The following is a 20,911-nucleotide window of genomic DNA, read 5'->3' as shown; positions in this document are numbered from 1 at the left end:
TTCATTTCTATGGGAGCATGCTGTTCGGAACGGCTGATCCGAACAATGTTCGCTCATCTCTAATAGTAATGTCTACATGAGGCCAGGACACAAGGTTTACCTGCAGCATTATGAAGAACATTGCAGTGACCCCACTAGTGTCTTCTTCTCATAGCGCCTCCTGGGGCCATTTCTTCCCCAGGTAAATGAAGCACATATAACTGGTCATCCATGTGATGTAACATGTGATCCATCAGATCTGGAGTCTTCTACCATTGCTCCATGGTCCAGTTCTGATGCTTAGACATCCATTGTTGGAACTTTCAACCATGGTCAGGAAGCAGCATAGACGCTCTGACCGGTCTGTGACTACCCCATATACACAAGCTGTGATGTCCTGTGTGTACTGACACCTTATATCATAGCAGTGGCCAGGGATCAGCATGGACGGTCTGACTAGTCTGTGACTACCCTATATACACAAGCTGTGATGTCCTGTGTGTGCTGACACTGCTTACCGTATTTTTCGGACTATAAGACGCACTTTTTTTCCCCCAAATTTGGGGGGAAAAGAAGGGTGCGTCTTATAGTCCGAATGTGGCGCCTGGCACCCGCCGTAATAGAGAGACGGATGCCGGCAAGGGATAGACGCCGGGCCCTGAGACATCGCTGCGCTCCTCTGCCCTGCATGAAGCCAGCAGCAGGAGGAGTGATGCTATTTCGCTCCTCCGTCCCCCCACCGCTGGCTTCATGCAGGGCAGAGGAGCGTAGCGATGTCTCAGGCCCCGGCACCTGTGCCGGCGTCTATCCCTTGCCGGCATCCGCCTCTCTAGTACAGCGGATGCCGGGTCAGTATCGGTGGCCCCTTCTCCCCCGGGTCTATGACCAGCCGTAATACTAATAGACAGAATGTCCCATAGACGGCAATACAGTTGTATTGCCGTCTATGGGACTTGCAATCAAGTGACCGCAGGTTCAAGCCCCCGGGGGGGAATAAAATAGTAAAAAAAAAAAAAAAAAAAAAGCTTTAAAAATATATAATAAAAATATGAAATAAATAAAAGTTCTAAATCACCTCCTGTCCCTAGAATATATATATAAAAGTAGAAAATCATATATCATAAACCACCGGGTTTTTTTTCAATACAAGGTGATCTAAGCAATAGATATTCCCCAAAACGGTAAACTAAAAAGTACATCTGGCCCTGCAAAAAAAAAAAACTCTATGCATCCCCGTACAGCTGCAGGGTCACCTGTCAATGTGGCCTTGCAGCTGTTGCAAAACTACAACTCCCATATATTAAATATTTTACCATTTTTTGCTTCAAATTTTTTTTTCCCTATTTTCCTCCTCTAAAACCTGGGTGCGTCTTATAGTCCGAAAAATACGGTATATCATAGTCAGCAGTGGACATAGCATTACGCAGGTGTTCAGCGTACTGAAGCAATAAAACACATCACGGTGTCACTTTGTGTCAAATCTGTGTCTGATTAAATAAAGCAAATCATTAAATAACCATAAAAGACATAGAAATGGGGGATGGGGCTAGGGACTTGGGTTTACTTGTCTCTATATTCATTGACTAGACTTTGTGTACCAGTTCTTCATTATTTTCATGACCTCTGCTTGTTGTCAGTAAGGTTACTATCACACCTGCATTGGGTGACTGTTCAGGGACTCCGTCCCCATTTTCGCATAAAACATGCAGAGAGAAAAAGGCCTACAAGCCAGGACTTTTCTTTCTGCCGCTTTCAGGTGGAAGTTCCCATTTACTGACAACAAGCAGACGGAAGCACAAAGTATATTGGAAAGTGGCAGAACCGAGACATCAGGTCATTATCTGAATACATTGTAAATCCTTCTGATCTTCTGCAAAGCAAACGTTTAAATAAGTAAAGAGGGGGGGGGATGGGGGGGTGTCTTAAATATTATAAGTGATTGACAGCTGCAGCGGGGAATTACACAGTCATCTCCGGGTGTAGCAGTCTCTGTGCAGTTATCTGGGTAAATCTGTTAGCTCCTCCTGGCAGTTTATAGCCGGGACTGTTAGACTCCAGGCATATCCTCACCAAACTTGGAGCTGTAGGCGGATTGCTTTGCTGGTATGAGAACCTGCAGAAACAAGAAAGAAAAATAAATAAATTTTATATATATCTTCTCTCTCTTTATCTCTATATATACACACACACACACACACACACTTCTTATCTCACCCCACTAGTAAAAGAATAGGCCTGGCTGAACTGAAGATGCATGTTATTGGGCAGCAGTCACCCCATATCAGGTACTATACCCACCTCATTATGGATGTAGGCGTCACAGCTATAGCACCACACTGACAGGTCCGAGAAGCTGAGCACGATATTATGGGCACAGGAGACTCCGTGACACATCATATGCTGTGAGACGTATCTACCGCACAGAACCTGTGGAATACAGACATGTTAGAAGGACCCTCTGGATCATGGTATAAGTAATCTCCACTTCTCATACACAGCCCCTCCCTTCTAACAACATCACCCAATATGCCGGCTGCTCCTTACCTTGTAACACGTGAGGCAGACCCAGTTCTCTACCTGGGTGCCACACTCTGCGCACGGCTCTGTCACATCAAGTCCACTAGAGGGCAGTGGATGTACTGACTCTAAGTGAGGACACCAGGGCAAAGGTGTTACGGTAAATAATTCCCCCTAGAAACAGAGAATGTAAAATTTATAACAAAGGCCTATGAGACAGTGTTACAAAGAGACTTTTCACGCATGTACTGGGTGACAACAGTGGGGCTCTGTCATGCTGAATGAGCTATCTATGTCCCACCATGCAGAGCAGCTTCTCCATTAAATGGGTTGCACTATTGCATACACTTATGCCCTATCCACACAGGATAGGGGATAAGAGTCATAGTGCTGGGGGTCCCAGTGGTTTGCGACAGGAACAAAAGTCTCCCATGCGTCCACTATGTGAATAAACACCTAAGTGTTTGTGTGACCGTCGCTTCATTCACATCTATGGGGCTGCTGGAGATTGCAGTTTTAGTAGCCCAACAGTAGTGAATTTATCACTGGTCACGCAGGTGTACTGGATGCAGAGGGATGTCGGGCCTCCATTCTCCTGATTGCTGGGGGACCTATGCATAGGGCATAAGTGTATGTCCATGGTTTTTAACAGAACCCATAAACTTCAATGGGCAAGGTCTTCAATTAAAAACAGGTAAAAATAGGATGTGATGTAAAAAAAATAAATAAATAATAAAACGGACACGCAGATGCATTAAAAAAAACTGATGTGTGCAATCCCCTATAGACGTGAACAGGTTAGTGTTCTGTAAAAAAGAAAAACCACAAAGCTGTGGTCAGGCACCAAATAGCTTACAAATACAGAGCAACTTACAGAATTGATCAGGGACGTATCCACTTCCATGTCCACTTCGTAAGACGACAAATGGCCACCCCCAGGAGCTTCTGCGAGCGACACTGGATCCTGGTGCTTCTCTGCAGACTACAGGTCAAAACAGTAAAGCGTTCATCCTCATATTTGCTTACTGGTTAATAAATAGCATTAACAGATGCCGCGAGCACAGAATGTGACATGTTAGCTTGCTTTCATTCCAACACTTCTAACATTATAGATCACATGACACAGGGAGCCCAGGTCTAGGAAATGCCGGAAATATATGGCCTGGATTTTCTGCGGGAGGCTAAGACTATGTTCACACAACTGTGGCCTTTTAGTATCCAACAAAAACAGGGACCATTCTGACAGCTCTTTATCCCTTGCAAATGGGGCTGCGCTGAAGTGGGAAGAGTTAATCTGTCTGTCTATAGGCATCTCTCTGTTTTACTTCACCTGCACTCCCCACCAGCACACAGCTTTACCTGCATGTGACTAAACCTGACTACTGCTTATAATGGATTTATATCAGGTGAGGAAGGGCTGAGGCCGGACTAGGGAAGTGAATCATCCCAGTGTGATATCTAACTCAAAATCTGTAGTTGTCTGCTCTATACAAATCCACAGTTCTCACCCGATTTGGGTGAAATTTGGCACATCCACAGGAGCAGAATACTGCGCACGTTACATCTTGCTAGCGTCCCCCTGTCATGAGATTGGGATCCTCGAAATTAGGCCTTATACATATAATGGGGAAAAGTGAAGATGAAAGTGGTGATGGGAAAACAATAGTTGTGACTGAGAAGGATGGATTATAATGACGGCGCTAAAGAATCACTGCTAAAGGGGCCGCACCACCACACACAACTATTTCACAAACACCATATAAACATCAAACAGAGAGCACACATACACCAACCCACAAGCACTACACAAATGCCACAATACACCACACAAACACCAGACCACTCTAGACACACACAACACAAACACCACCCCATAAATACCACATGCACACCACACACACGCAAACACATTCAGATGGATGCACACTATGCACACGGACGAACGTAGCACATGTGTACTCGCACACAACTACCGCACGCATGGACACTTGCACTGCGCACACACAAACACATGGATCACAAGCATGCACACACACACATACACGCACACACTGACATAAACACATCTGGTATCCTTAGTGGCTGCTTGCACACTACAATATTTTTCATGGGCCTCCTGGCCATGGATTTGGCAGTTCCATAGACTTTTTTGTGCACAAAGTTGTGAATATTTCAGGCTCCATAGAAGTCTATAGAGATGTAGAATCCATGGCCCAAACATCTGTAAAAAATACTGTAGTGTGCAAGCAACCTTACTGAGCAGCAATATTGGTCAGGTGAAAACTGCCTGATAGTAAGATTGTCAGTATTGCTTATTACACAGGGAGCTTTCATCACTGCAGCCCTACAATAGATAGTTGTGTAGCTGGAAACCAATTTTACTCTGGTCCGTGAACTACTTATAGATTACACTGGAGGGAGTGGGGAAGGGTTACACTATGTAGCTAATTGTGTGTAAAGGTTTTACATGTTTGTGTAAGGGGCAGAAATTTCAATTTTTAATAAAAAATGGTTAAAAAAAATAGCTGTAATAGTTTATACTACATAATATGTATTGAATATGTAAAATCAATAAAAATGTTGAAATTAAAAAAAAAAAAGTAGTTGTTCACACCAATGTTATGACAAAGTAGTAAAATGCCAAAATAATAAAAATTTAAAGTGGAAAAAAGATTTACTGTAGCTCTGAAAATGTCAATTTCACTGTGACACTGAAAATTTTACTTCAGCTATCATAACTAACAATGTAACATATTTTCTGCAAGTACTAGTATATTATATGCATGAGGTGTAAGAAGATTGTAAAAGGAAACAGGCAGTGTGATGTATGTAGAATATATGGTCTATGTATAATCTACAGTTTATACACAATATATAGTTTATGTCCAATCTAGGTAATATCTAGAATATATGATCTATGTATAATCTATAGTTCATGCAGAATCTAGGGTTTGTGTAGAATATATATATAGAATATATGGTCTATTCTAATCTATAGTTTATGTAGAACATAGGTTATAGCTAGAATCTAGGGTTTATATAGAATATATGTGGAATATTTATTATTATAGAATAATGTGTATTTATAGGTTTTACTTACTTCCTGTCTGGGTTCTTTTTGTTTTGATCTTTGGGCTTCCGGGCCGGCTCCAGCACCAGGTCACATGACCAGTGTCCTACTCTCCCTCTGTGTTTAGTGGTATGTACAGTATATATAAAGGTTGGCTTTACTATTACATTAATGGAGTCTGCTAGTCCCTGTATACATATAATCCCACTGAACATGGAGAGGACGTTGCTGAGCATTGGATATAATCACATGACCTTGTGTTGGGACCAGCCCTGAAGTCCAATGATCAGCACAGAAAGAACTTGGGTAGTATGTAAGTACAAAAATAATCTGCAAATAACCCGTTTAACTAGGTTTGATCACCCGTTGAGTATATACATCCAGGCAGAGGATGTACCTGCACACCCTTGCAGAGCTGACGACCTCTCCATGTCTTATGATGTACTCAGAGCAGACCATACCTGTGTTCCTCCGGACTGTCTCCCCATCGATGTTTTCTTCCTCGCTCCACCGACTGGCTTGCTGTCACTGTCAGGGCATCTGCCGTCCACACTTTTTGTATCATCGTTTAAGTGCAAGTCTCTTAAAAGTTCCTCCACCGAGTCTTGGGCCCCTGACTTGAACGTCTGCTTCTCTGGGGTCTTATCCGACACTTCCAGCTTAATGACCAGCTCCAGTGACTCTCCTTCATAGGACTGGTCTGGATTTGTGCAACTGTCCATAACCTTGTTGTCATCGTATAATCCGCCATCATTCTTTAATTCCTGAGGAGTTTCTACCCTTACAGGTTCTCCTTGGGGAGGAAAGGTAAGTAAGTCTCCTCTGAGGTTTTCCATAACAAAGTCCCTCATAGTGTCATCTACATCCTTGATCACTGAAGTCCTACCCCGTGGAGAGCTATCTCCTGCACTCTCACTAGTCATGGTCAGTGGTGAGGGTCTCCATGGCAGGTCCTCATACTCTGGGGTCAGATGTTGCCCTTCTTGCTCCCTTTGAGCTGGTTTCTGAGGAGATGGTGTAGATACAACAAGCCTTTGGGGTGATGATAATCCACTAGGTTGTATCTTCTGTGGAGAGAACAAGACATCCTTCGATGCCTCAGATGGTACAGAAGGTCCCACTGAAAAGACACCGTAGAATATTAAACATATTACTATCTGCTCGAATCCAGCTCTCCCAATCTTCACTCACCATTTATCCGCAGGCTACGCCAATATTTCTGATGTACTCCTAGAACACTGGAGATAGCACGTAGAGCTGCAGGACGTGGGGCGTGCAGGTCAGATATAGGGGGAGGTGGGTCACCCAGCAGTGTCCGAGTGCACATGGACATGGAGTCAGATATGGACGTCAGGTTGTATCCACCCTGAGAGTAATAAGTAAATCAATGAAGAAAAACAAGATACGTTTACCTCTATTAGCACCCACAGTGGCTACAAGGAACATCTCTCGTCCTGGAGGACTAAGTGGTAGTGCTCTATATAGGCCATTGATTTAATTGATGATTGTGTAATACTTAATTTCTCCTGCGGGGGTGCTGCAGAGAAATCTAACACTTAGACCTGTGACATGTGAGCGAGTCTGTAGGCCAAGTCTCCCCCAATGGAAGGTCCGTTTCTCCATTCAGATGATTATGGATCAGGCCCTATCCTGCTCTGTGGACTTGGAACAGAGTGGAACCCTCCCATTGTGGTGTCATCCAAGTGCTTTCGGCTATGAAATTGGTCACCTCTCAGCGTGCACACTCAGTCGCTCAAACTACAACTGATCATTGATGGTCCCAGGAGTGAAGGTATATCACAAGCTATAGCAAGGTTGTCCCATACTTACGCACTTACCTCAAGCACTACCACAACCTTGCCCCCTGCCAACCCCATCAGAAGATGCGTCATGTGGGCGTAACCTTCTGGACTGACACGGCAGCCTCCGAGCGGGTCTCCACGAGCAGCATCAAATCCGGCAGAGACCAAAACAAGTTGTGGGTTAAACTAGAGATAAAGGAAGGGATGTATGAAGATCTTGACTTTCCTCAAAAACTTCCTACCCTTTCCCCTCTCCTCCATCCTTCTCACCTCATAAGCAATGGGCATCACTATCCTGTGGAAGGCGAGCAGATACTCTACATCCCCCATCTTCCCACCATTCCAGGGAACGTTCACATTGAATCCTTCACCGGCTCCACTTCCAACCTTGTCATGTGCAGCATCCTCAGAAGATGGGAAGAAGCTGCCATCATCGTAGCGATGGAGCGACACGTACAGGACACTGGTAGAGGGTAAAGTAGGGTGAATAAAGGTGGCAGATGTACACTGTACCTATACACCAAGTACAGATACAGACACGTTACCTGGGATCGTCCTGGAATATATGCTGAGTACCGTTACCGTGGTGGATATCCCAGTCCAAAATCATCACCCTGAAAGGAGAGATCAGAAGGATTAACCCTACAAAGAAGGTGATAACACTTTGAAGAATGACTAGTAAAGGGGTCTATCTTTTGGATCAGTCATCAGTTGAGGATCAGTGGGGGTCCAATACTGGAGACCCCATGGACATCAACTGTCTGAAGCATAAACAGTGTTCTTGGAACGCAACTTCACAGGCCACATGATGTGACGTTTACCAATCACATGGACTTTTAACAGCTCAGTCCCATTCAAGTGAACGGGCTGAGCTGCAATACCAAGTACAGCCACTGTTTTCTATGAAAAGGCCACAGTACTCACCCAAACATTTCGGTCTTTCCAAACAGCTACTCAGCAGGGACCCAGGTGTAGGATCTCCAGTGATCTTCAACTGATGACTCTAAGGATAGGTCATCAATTCTTAAGTCTAGAAAAATGCCTTTCAAGGGGAGCTAAGGATTAAAGAGGACCTTTCATGGGTTTAGGCACATGCGGTGTTATATACCACTGGAAAGCCGACAGTGCGTTGAATTCAGCGCACGGTTGGCTTTCCTGATCTGTTCCTCCGGGTGAAGAGATATCGGTATTGGTACCGTAGCTCTTCATCGTTAGAAGAGCGTTCCTGACACTCTGTCAGGAACGTCCTTATTCCCAGCAGCACCTATTGCGCTGTAGTGTGTGACCGGGGAGGAACGCCCCCTCCCCTCCTGATAATACTCGTCTATGGACGAGCACTGCGAGCAGAGGGAGGGGGCATTCCTCCCCGCTCACACTGTACAGTGCTATAGGCTCTGCTGGGAAGAAGGACGTTCCTGACAGACTGTCAGAAACGCCCTTCTGACTGTGAAGAGCTACGGTACCGGGACCGCTAGCTCTTTACCTGGGGCACAGATCGGGAAAGCCGACAGTGCACTGAATTCAGCGCACTGTCGGCTTTTCAGTGGTATATAACACCGCGTGTGCCCAAATCCATGAAAGGTCCTCTTTAATGTAAATAAAGCTTCAAGGGTTTCTCTGCATTGGATAAAGAGACCCCAAAAATAAGCTAATCATAAGGAGCAAAGTTAGTGGGTTCAATCAGAGGTTCTCAGAACGGGACTTGGGTGATCCCATGTTATATATTCAGACTTTACCTTAAAGGAGGTTCAGAAGGGCTTTGCAGACTCTGGGCGTATCGTGCGGCCAAGGCAACATTGTTAAAGAAGCAGAACCCACAGGCCGCCCCTGGCTCTGCATGGTGACCAGGAGGGCGGACGATGCAAACTCCATTTTGAACCTGTGTACAAAGTAATATGTAAAACATAAGATGTCATCAGGGAGGATCAGGTGTGGAACCAGCTTGGTCTCATGCATGGTACATATAATGTAAGAGGTTGAGAAGCTGCGGTCATTCATGCAGAGTGTCTGGGTCTCACCTCCCCCTTCAGGACGGCCTCCACTACATTGAAGGTAGAGCCAGCAGCCAGGCAGGCACTGTGATAGGACCTATTGTTGATGTAAATAGAGTTGTATTCGGAGCCCATTCTGTGCAGGTCTCGCGGTTTCTTCTGAGCGCTTCCTTCAATCTTCTTGATGTACTGAAGGCTGTGAGAAAAGGAAGGACCAAAACAGTTAAACTAGAATGGGAGCCCAGGGGACAAACCCCAATAATCCTAATGCCCCATTTCCAACAGAGGGGAAGCAAAGCAGTGCTCACATCCAGCTGTTCCACACTATCAATGTAACAGAATTGGGAAAGGGTTGAAACCCCAAATGGTGAGAACCTCCAAATGTTAAAGGGATTCTATCATTGTCTACAGTGTCTGCTCCTCTCACTTCCTGTATTTCTCCTCCCTCCCTCCTGCTAAACAGCTGGAGAAGTCTCACAACACTTATACAGATCAGATAATATGTAGGTGCTCGTACAGAACTGACTCAGTGTTATCTGTGTATTTACATAAAGAGATAACAGGCCAGGCTTTATCAGCAAAGTGCAATTAGCTGAAGCCGGCAAGAGCAGTGAGTGAGTGATGTCACTTGTCCTATAGGTCTGTGGTTATAGCAATGCAGTGTAAAGAATGGAGGGGGATAAATTCACATACCAGGCAAACAAAGCAGAATTTCTAAAGCAATATATTTAGGAAAAGTCTTCAGTTTACTTAAGCTACCAGTATAGATAGGATCCTTGAGATGGGACAACTCGTTTAAAAAATGGGATTCTAATGATAAAATCCCTTTAAGGGCTCGTTCACATCTGCGTTGTGGTGTCCGTACTGCAGGTTTCCGTTTCCTGCCTAAAACAGAGCAGGATACGGAAACCTGCAGGAGTCTTTCTCACCCATTCATTTGAATGGGTGAGAGAGATGTCCGGCCGTGAGCGGCGGTGAGCGTTTTGCGCTCTCCGCCGCGAAACCGGGTTTTATAATCCGGACACAGAGTCGGACATGCAGTACTCTGTGTCCGGATAAAAAAAATCCGGTTTCGCGGCGGAGAGCATAAAACGCTCACCACCGCTCACGGCCGGACCCGGTCTGTTCTTTCCGTCTTCTGGCATGCAGAAGACGGAAAGCACAGAACGGAAAGAAGAACGCAGGTGTGAACCTAGCGTCCGACTAGGGCTTCATGGCAACTTTGGCCACAACCAAAGATCACCATTTGTCCCTGCTACTCTTGACTAATTTACATGAATGCATTGGCAATGCTCCAACTTGGTCGCAAAAAGATCGAGTACTGCTGTTTTGTTTTTGTGACTAAAGTTGCAGAACCCTTGGGGGTCACAATTAGACTCCATTAACTTATCTTGGTGTAGGAGACACAGCCAAAGTGGACATGTACCCCTAGCCTAATCCAGTGTATTGGTGATACATACTGATGGCTGGAATACCCCTTTAAGTGTTCATGATGCATCTATCCTTCCTGCTGACAGGTTCCCTTTAATAGAGGATACTTGCAGAGCACCCTTCACACACCTATGACACATCTGTAGCTCCTCAGTAGTGGCCAGCCGATGGGGAAGACGGCTGCAGCGATCTATGAGCCCCATCTCAGCATGGCGCTTGAATATTCGGGAAATTCTCTGCGGGAGTTCAGGGTGACAGCTGGAAAGAGGATGAAGAAGGATCATGAGCAGAGAGGAGATGGCACAGGCTGTGTGTGTCACAACATGGAGTCATCTCACCTGTCCCACATGTTAGAATGCTCCATCATCTGTTCATCGTACACCAGGCCCGTGCGCCTCTCCGGGACCTTCCTCATCACTTCCTGCATCGTCGCATCCAGCGTTACCTTCAGTTTATCTTCTTCTGACTCCTCAGATAAAGAATTTTCTTTGTTCTCCTCTGTTGTCACTTTATCACTTCCAGTCTCAAGGTTTACAGTGAAATCTAGAGAGAAACATTCACACGCTGACTCTGCTACCAGCAATAAGGATGAGGGGAAATCCATCACACTTTACATAGAGTCCTAAGACCATAGGAAGGATCTGATAATGGGGAAAACCAGTATTTCCTGATACGTAAGGTATGGCAATGGATGTGCTCCAAGGGAATGACTGGGGAAAAGGGGCTGAACAGATGACAACTACTCCTCCGAGACATAGATGTGCTCAGGGTGGTTGTCACTTCTCTTCAGTCACTAGGACAATCCCTATTGTTAGAAGGATTCCCAGACCACAAGGTCATCAAAGTGTCTGCCAGGACTCCTTTTGTTTGCCCTTCATCCAATTACCCCCCACAGCCTTTCAAACCAGTCTTAAGAAACTCACCCTGGTCCTGCAGGCACCGCCAGTAATTCCTATGGACAGCTATGGTGCCAGAGATGGAATCCAGAGCACTGCGGAAACAAAATCTCATTATTTGATGGAGTCTCAGCAGATCATGTGATCGACCGCTAGGCTTCATAACCAAGTGTTTAAAGTTCTATACCCAGAGATAAGTGGTTAAAGAGGCGCCTGGACACCATTTTTCATCTACTACTATTATATACTGAAATAATCAGCCATTTTAATAGAGAATCAGGACTGTGGGCTGAAAGATTCTAAACACAACATACAAGAATCTCTTACCTCTCACAGGGTGCGAAAGGGGGACATAAGCCTGGACATGGGTCTCCAAGCAGAATCTTCAATGAGGCACAGGCACCTTCTGCCAAGGAACGCATATTGTAACCTCCCTGTAAAGATAGACCACAAAGATCTCATGTAAAGACCAAGACTTTCTTTAATGATCCTGTACTATACTCCAGAGCTGCGCTCACTATTGCTCTGCTGCAGTCACTGTGTACATACATTACATTACTTATCCTCTACTGATCCTGAGTTACATCCTGTATTATACTCCAGAGCTGCGCTCGCTATTCTGCTGGTGCAGTCACTGTGTACATACATTACATTACTTATCCTGTAATGATCCTGAGTAACATCCTGTATTATACTCCAGAGCTGTACTCACTATTATGCTGGTACAGTCACTGTGTACATACATTACATTACTTATCCTGTACTGATTCTGAATTATATCCTGTATTATACTCCAGAGCTGCGTTCTGCTGGTACAGTTGATGAGACCTGCTGGGGTGCATTGACCTTAGACAGATGCACCATGTGACTATTATTTCTCACCTCCAGATTGAGCACGAGTCTTCCTTCAGCCAAACACATGAGCAGATGTGTGAGATGTGCAAAGCATGCTGGGGTAGCGGACATCTCTCCCTGTATTATATATAAAACAAGTAGAATATAATTCCCTACAGGACACCTGATCAGGCCCAGTGCACTAATACATACAGCCTGCACCACCATTACCTTGGGGTCTCCCACCACTGAGTCATATCCCGCGGCCACCAGCACAAGCTGCGGCTGGAACTGCAGAAAAAAATGACAATGGGCTTTATGGGAACAACAGCAGAAAACAAGAGCCATGTCCATAGACAGCCAATCAGCCAATAAATGTCCTCTATTATATGGTTACCTCATAGGAGACGGGCAGGAGGATGTTCAGGAAGGCCGTGATATAGTCCGCGTCACTCATTCCTGTCTGTGGGGTACATAACATATAAGACGGTTTTAAAGAGGTCCTCTAGGACTACAATACTGATGTCCAACAATATCAGATCAGCTGGGTACAACTCTCCGCACTCCTGCAGGTCAGCTGTCTGAAGGGGCCCTATGTACTGTGTTCCCTTCACTGTTTGCTAGATATAGCACTCCCACTTTAAGCAGTGCCTGTGCTTGGTATTACAATGCAGACCCATTCACCCAAGTATAGTCACAATTAGTAAGCACTTTAAAGTGCTTTCCCGATCTGGGAAAAGCGCTATTGGTCCCGGTACCGTAGCTCTTTACAGTCAGAAGGGTGTTCCTGACAGTCAGTCAGGTACGTCCTTCTCCACAGCAGCGCCTATCACGCTGTACAGTGTGAGCGGGGAGGAACGCCCCCTCTCCTCCTGATAATACTCGTCTATGGAAGAGCACTGTGAGCAGAGGGAGGAGGCGTTCCTCCCCGGTCACACTGTACAATGCAATAGGCGCTGCTGTGGAGAAAGACGTACCTGACTGACTGTCAGGAACACCCTTCTGACTGTAAAGAGCTACGTTACCGGCACCGCTAGCTCTTTACCCGGGGCACAGATCGGGAAAACCGAACTGCCTGTGCCCAAACCCCTGAAAGCTCCTCTTTAAGTCAGCTCAGGGATGGATGGGGTGGGAGTTAGATCAACACTGATCAAATACCAAAGACCTTAAATAGGATTTTTGGGACTATGATATTGATTTATGTAGCCATTACTTGCCAGGCCATATATTGTTTAATGACTATGTTTGGTATTGCAGCTCAATCCCATCTATTTGAATGGGACTGAGCTGTAGAATGGCCATGTGACCAATAGCCGTGATGTCACTGCCTGCAAAGAGGGAGTGGGGCTCAATATCATAGTGTTAGACAACCACATTAAGGATAACCCCTTTAAGGTTGTCTGAGGTAGATGTCTGGCCCACTAGTGATCCCAATGTCATTCATACCTTATTCCAAGGCACATTTATATTATATCGCTCGCCCCTCCCCTTCCCCACAGCGGCGCTGGAAGACTCCTCCAGGTGCGGCCAAAATTCTCCATTTTCATGCCGATGGATGGAAAAATAAAGGACACTAAAGAAAGGAGGAGACAAGTGGTCAGGAAGGGAACTGCAGGCTCAGTGAGTAAGTGTCCTAGATAATATGGAGGTTGTTACAGCTATTCACACAAGTATTGAAGAGGCCACAGCGCTCAGACAAAATTACGTTCTCTTCAGAAGGCTGATGAGCGGGGATCACAGGTATCGGACCCCCAATGCCATTATACTAAAGACCTATCTTAAAGGGGTTTTCCAGACTTAACAACTGATGACCTATCCAGTTGGCTGAATTCTGCGTCCTCTTCACTACTTACTAAGAATATCGCTGTCCATTTATATAGTGGCTTTGCTTGATATCACAGCTCAGCCCATTCACTTGAAAGGGACTGAGCTCCAAACAGGCCATGTGACTGATGAAAGTGATGTCACATGGCCTGTGAAGCAGAAGCAGCACTCAGTGAGTGCTGCAGCTGCTTTACACAGCTGATCACAGGGGTCAGTGTGTCAGATCCCCACCAATCCTCAATTGATGACTTATCCTTAGGAAGGACATCAGTTAATAAGTTCTGGAAACCCCTTTAAGGACAGGTCATCAATCTTTTCGTCCTGAGCCCCCCTAGTGGTGGCTGCCAGCACTGCAAATCTATGAGCAGAATGAACCTACCTCTATATCCCACGGGTGATACCTCATTGTGATAACTACATGTACATACAAACCTTGGGTCATCCTCAAATATGAACTGCGTGCCTTGCCCATGATGTACATCCCAGTCTACGATGAGAATCCTAGAAGGGAGGACACAGCAAGATGAGTGTGTGCAAGCCGGTGACCAAATCTGTCACTAAAACTCCCCAGGACTCACCGTCTGACACCATGCCGACGTTGGGCATATCTGGCGGCGATGGCCAAGTGGTTAAACATGCAGTAACCGTTCATCTGATCAGTGTGGGCGTGGTGCCCGGGAGGCCTTAAAAACATGGGTACAGACATTTACCAGCAGGCTATGATGCAGTAAGGTGTTTTCACCATGTTCACACACGTTACATGTGTTACTTCACGCCTTTATATGATCCCTACAGACAGTATATAGGGGGAGAACAGAACTTATTAAAAATTGACTGCAAGACCAGACTACACAGAGAGTATTTGTAGTCTGAAACCATGGAGACACATTAATCTGAATAGGAGCTGTATACATCAAACGGTAAAAGATTTTTAATCAATTGAATTGATTTCTTTCCTCTTTTAGATGTATTCAAGTAATTTAAAAACTGGTTGCAAAACTATACATACCCATTATAAGGGCTTGGATAAGCCATATTAAGGGGCCCCTCTACCCCAGAACGTCGCTGTACTTACCTCACCACTGCCAAGCCATTGCGGACTTCCCTTCTCATAACCTTATCAACTAACTGTAGAACTGAGCCGGTAGCCAGACAGGAAGCCGTGAATGACATCTAAGGGTTAAGGCAAGAGAAAGACGGAATATTAAAAGGGAAGTCTAGCTTTATTCATTACTGACACGATACTAACAGATGGGAAGAAACTAAAATCTATGCCCCATGGCACCCTTGTCACGGTTTAGCTGAGAATGAGAGAAGACACTGAACAAGCATGGCATGCTGGGAGATTTCATCTCTGTGGCATACAGAAGTATGAATGCAGCTCTGAAGGACAATAAAAGGTTAACTCACCGGGTGCAGGTAGACAGAATCGTAATTGTCAGACAGCCCTCGGAGCTCTTCTTCTGTCATTTTCTGGGTGGATTTCATTAATTCTACATAATCTGGACTGAAATTTAGTAGATAAGAAAACAAACAGTTTAGGTTCGAGTTCCCTTTGCCCCCAAATTGGCACAATCAGTGATCACCTACCTGTGAACCAGAAGGAGCTCAACCTCAGAGGCCTCTCGTGCCTGCGGAGACAAAGACCACAGTCACAGGTATGTCTCATGTTTTCTAATCCCTATAAAAAGTGACCAGACAAGATGACCACTTACTGGCACTGGCACACAGCGCTCCAGCAGCCCGTACTCCGCCAGCTTCTCCTTCACAGCCAGTAGACGAGCAGGACACTCAGGAAACCTGAAGGTGAGGGCAAAAGAGCTTGGCAAGAGAAGACATGATAAAATTCTAACCAACAGCAACGACCACTAGGGGGAGCTTCAGAGCTTGCTGAATACTGTCTATACATACAACTCAGGTATATAACAGTATGCAGTAAGCTCCCTCTAGTGGTCAGTACAGAACACTGTACCCAAAGAGAACTGGTGATACCATGTGGCGTAAAAAAATATCCTATGAAGCATATTACTTGTCATCCCAGAGACAGAAGAATTGTGTCATACGGTCATCATAAACCAGGCCTGTTCCTGCCACTGAAGACTCTGTACCCAGGTGCTGGGGAGAAAGAAGAGGAACATATTCAGAAGTGATATACCAATGAGCACTGCTGCAGAATACTCCATGTAATATAACGAACGTTCACAGTGACTGAACCAGCAGAATAGTGAGTACAGCTCTGGAGCATAATACAGGATGTAACTCAGGATCAGTACAGGATAAGTAATGTAATGTATGTACACAGTGACTGTACCAGCAGAATAGTGAGTACAGCTCTGGAGTATAATACAGGATGTAACTCAGGATCAGTACAGGATAAGTAATGTAATGTATGTACACAGTGACTGCACCAGCAGAATAGTAAGCGCAGCTCTAGAGTATAATACAGGATGTAACTCAGGATCAGTACAGGATAAGTAATGTAATGTATGTACACAGTGACTGTACCAGCAGAATAGTGAGTACAGCTCTGGAGTATAATACAGGATGTAACTCAGGATCAGTACAGGATAAGTAATGTAATGTCTGTACACAGTGACTGTACCAGCAGAATAGTGAGCGCAGCTCTGGAGTATAATACAGGATGTAACTCAGGATTAGTACAGGATAAGTAATGTAATGTATGTACACAGTGACTGCACCAGCAGAATAGTAAGCGCAGCTCTGGAGTATAATACAGGATGTAACTCAGGATCAGTGCAGGATAAGTAATGTAATGTATGTACACAGTGACTGTGCCAGCAGAATAGTGAGTGCAGCTCTGGAGTATAATACAGGATGTAACTCAGGATCAGTGCAGGATAAGTAATGTAATGTATGTACACAGTGACTGTGCCAGCAGAATAGTGAGTGCAGCTCTGGAGTATAATACAGGATGTAACTCAGGATCAGTGCAGGATAAGTAATGTAATGTATGTACACAGTGACTGTGCCAGCAGAATAGTGAGTGCAGCTCTGGAGTATAATACAGGATGTAACTCAGGATCAGTACAGGATAAGTAATGTAATGTATGTATACAGTGACTGTACCAGCAGAATAGTGAGTGCAGCTCTGGAGTATAATACAGGATGTAACTCAGGATCAGTACAGGATAAGTAATGTAATGTATGTACACAGTGACTGCACCAGCAGAATAGTGAGTGCAGCTCTGGAGTATAATACAGGATGTAACTCAGGATCAGTATCACATAAGTAGATGTATGTTTACAGTGACTCCATGTCTTCTATGTGTACTGTATATAAAGGTGAAGTTCTCACCAGTCCATCCAGCTGGTCACTAATGTCTCTTTCTGGAGTCTTCCTCATTCGGTGGCCTCTCCTCTTTAGTTCCTGGAGGCTCGGACCACTCTGAGGAGACGGCTGCCCCTTCTTCCCAGGCTTCTTCTAGAATGACAATGGAAATCCAGTATGAGTCGCCCACATGTAAGAAAGGGGCAGTAGTAAGTGTAATCTGATGGTTCAATGACTGTCCTGTGAGTAAGAGTCCATGCACATAGGAACACTGTGTGCATATAGGCCATGTACAGCAATACCATACAGTGTGGGGCTCACAGAGGTACAGTATAGGCCTCGTATAAAAGCAGACACATGTAGAGGTACAGTACAGGCCCAGAGAATAAAAATCGGAGACATATAGAGATACAATAATGGGTTATAGTATAACGTGAGACACATATAGAGGTACAGTATGGATTATAGTATAACATCAGGTACCTACAAAGATACATTATGGACTAAAGGATAGCATCAAGCACATAACAGACGTACAATATGGACTATAGTATACCATCAGGCACATATAGAGTTATAGTATGGGCCCACAACATGAGACATGATAGTAATCCAGTCATACCGATGTGCAGGGTCCGGGGGAGCCACCACTTCCTCGACCTCCTGGTGACTTACGATCTCGAGGAGAGGACATTGTCTGGTGGGGGTCACAGCTCTGACACCATACAGGACCTGCGGAAATGATAAGATATAAGACATGGACGTTTGTACCCTGAGGAGACGGGTCAGGAAACACGAGGAATGAACTTCATCAGCCGGCCCAAGTCCAGCTCAAGTCATCGAGTAATGAACCGTGAAAACCAGCTCTGCTACATCTACGCCCTGACTCCCAGTCCGGCTCTGCCCCATCTGCACCCTGACACCCAGTCCGGCTCTGCCGCATCTACGCCCTGACTCCCAGTCCGGCTTTGCTGCATCTACGCCCTGACTCCCAGTCCGGCTCTGCCGCATCTACGCCCTTACTCCCAGTTCGACTCTGCCACATCTACGCCCTGACACCAAGCCCAGCTATGCCGCATCTACGCCCTGACACCAAGTCCGGCTCTGCCGCATCTACGCCCTGACTCCTAGTCCGGCTCTGCCGCATCTACGCCCTGACTCCTAGTCCGGCTCTGCCCCATCTGCACCCTGACACCCAGTCCGGCTCTGCCGCATCTACGCCCTGACTCCCAGTCCGGCTTTGCTGCATCTACACCCTGACTCCCAGTCCGGCTCTGCCGCATCTACGCCCTGACTCCCAGTCCGGCTTTGCTGCATCTACACCCTGACTCCCAGTCCGGCTCTGCCGCATCTACGCCCTTACTCCCAGTTCGACTCTGCCACATCTACGCCCTGACACCAAGCCCAGCTATGCCGCATCTACGCCCTGACACCAAGTCCGGCTCTGCCGCATCTACGCCCTGACTCCTAGTCCGGCTCTGCCGCATCTACGCCCTGACTCCTAGTCCGGCTCTGCCCCATCTGCACCCTGACACCCAGTCCGGCTCTGCCGCATCTACGCCCTGACTCCCAGTCCGGCTTTGCTGCATCTACGCCCTTACTCCCAGTTCGACTCTGCCACATCTACGCCCTGACACCAAGCCCAGCTATGCCGCATCTACGCCCTGACACCAAGTCCGACTCTGCCACATCTACACCCTGACTCCCAGTCTGGCTCTGCCGCATCTACGCCCTGACTCCCAGTCCGGCTCAGCTACATTTACATCCTGACTCTTGAACCAGGACTGTACCCTCTTATACTAGGTATTGGGTCAACACTATAACCTCTTGTATTAGCTATTGTGGTAGAGCTGTACCCTCTTATATTAGGTATTGGGGCAGAGCTCTACCCTCTTATACAAGGTATGGGGGCAGCACTGTATCCTCTAACACAAGGTATTGAGGAAGCTGTGCCCTCTTATACAAGGTACTGGGGCAGTGCTGTACCCTCTTATACAAGGTACTGGGGCAGCGCTGTACCCTCTTACACAAGGTATCAGGGCAACACTGTACCCTCTTATACAAGGTACTGGGACAGCACTGTACCCTCTTATATTAGGTATCAGGGCAACATTGTACCCTCTTATATAAGGTATTGAGGCAGCTGTGTCCTCTTATACAAGGTACTGGGGCAGCGCTGTACCCTCTTATACAAGGTACTGGGGCATGGCTGTACCCTATTATACAAGGTATAGGGGCAGCTGTACCCTCTTATACAAGGTATTGAGGCAGCTGTACCCTCTTATACAAGGTACTGGGACAGCACTGTACCCTCTTATATTAGGTATCAGGGCAACATTGTACCCTCTTAAATAAGGTATTGGGGCAGCGCTGTACCCTCTTATACAAGGTACTGGGGCAGCGCTGTACCCTCTTATACAAGGTACTGGGGCATGGCTGTACCCTATTATACAAGGTATCGAGGCAGCTGTACCCTCTTATACAAGGTACTGGGACAGCACTGTACCCTCTTATATTAGGTATTGGGGCAACACTGTACCCTCTTATACAAGGTGTTGGGAAAGCTGTGCCCTCTTATATAAGGTACTGGGGCAGCGCTGTACCCTCTTATACAAGGTATTGGGGCAGAGCTGTACCCTCTTACATTAGGTATTGGGCAGCACTGTACCCTCTTATACAAGGTATTGAGGCAGCTGTACCCTCTTATATCAGGTATTGAGGCAGCTGTACCTTCTTATTCAAGGTATTGGGGCAGCTTTGCCCTCTTATACAAGGTATTGGGGCAGAGCTGTACCCTCTTACATTAGGTATTGGGCAGCTGTACCTTCTTATACAAGGTATTGGGGCAGCTGTACCCTCTTATATCAGGTATTGGGGCAGCTGTGCCCTCATATACAAGGTATCAGGGCAGCACTGTACCCCGCCCTATTGTGCAGCACAGCAGTGAGGTGTGTGTGCCGCTGGGAGGCAGTGCTGTTCCCCAGTGCAGGCTGTCCCCGGTATACCCGGCGCTGTCCCAGTACTCGGCCCCGTTTCCCGGGTTCCTGGCCCCGCTGCTCTACATTCACTAACCGATACTTTCAAAGTCCTCCGCTCCCGGTGGGTGACGTCACTTCCAGAACATGTGATGCAGGCCACGCCCACTCCATGATGAGGTGACGTCACGAAGAGATATTTGTTAGTTCCCAAATATTATTATACTGTGCCCTGGTTATGTCATCCACTGGTGTTTACAAGTCTTATGACGTCAGCTATTATACACAAGTAATGTTATCTGG

At 46.1% G+C, this 20,911-nt stretch overlaps 1 protein-coding gene across 1 annotated transcript; it reads right to left on the bottom strand.

The window, feature by feature from the left end:
- Positions 1–1,459: 1,459 nt before the first annotated feature.
- HDAC6 (histone deacetylase 6) lies at positions 1,460–20,762 on the bottom strand. Its single transcript, XM_075260349.1, has 29 exons — positions 20,706–20,762; positions 18,256–18,365; positions 17,661–17,786; positions 16,374–16,459; positions 16,060–16,144; positions 15,935–15,975; positions 15,755–15,851; positions 15,420–15,517; positions 14,923–15,027; positions 14,777–14,845; positions 13,967–14,093; positions 12,918–12,983; positions 12,752–12,811; positions 12,569–12,658; positions 12,014–12,120; positions 11,714–11,781; positions 11,129–11,333; positions 10,920–11,048; positions 9,387–9,555; positions 9,105–9,247; positions 7,914–7,982; positions 7,639–7,831; positions 7,405–7,554; positions 6,758–6,932; positions 6,028–6,686; positions 3,371–3,478; positions 2,524–2,670; positions 2,278–2,406; positions 1,460–2,092 (listed from the first exon to the last, which is right to left on the bottom strand). Exons 2-29 carry the CDS (start codon positions 18,325–18,327, stop codon positions 2,027–2,029), a joined length of 3,639 nt encoding a protein of 1,212 aa, XP_075116450.1. The 5' UTR covers positions 18,328–18,365; positions 20,706–20,762; the 3' UTR covers positions 1,460–2,026.
- Between the last annotated feature and the right edge of the window lie 149 nt (positions 20,763–20,911).

Source organism: Leptodactylus fuscus, chromosome 11 (assembly GCF_031893055.1).
Source record: "Leptodactylus fuscus isolate aLepFus1 chromosome 11, aLepFus1.hap2, whole genome shotgun sequence".
NCBI classification, from domain to species: Eukaryota; Metazoa; Chordata; class Amphibia; order Anura; family Leptodactylidae; genus Leptodactylus; species Leptodactylus fuscus.
This window is presented reverse-complemented; position numbering and strand designations above follow the sequence as displayed.

Excerpts from the sequence above, each read along its gene's own strand:
- HDAC6 (XM_075260349.1), bottom strand. The coding sequence starts at position 18,327 with ATGTCCTCTCCTCGAGATCGTAAGTCACCAGGAGGTCGAGGAAGTGGT. Across the intron at positions 14,094-14,776 it reads ATATTTGAGGATGACCCAAG|TGTCCTTTATTTTTCCATCC; the intron begins GTTTGTATGTAC and ends TCCTTTCTTTAG. Across the intron at positions 12,659-12,751 it reads CAGTGGTGGGAGACCCCAAG|GGAGAGATGTCCGCTACCCC; the intron begins GTAATGGTGGTG and ends TATATAATACAG.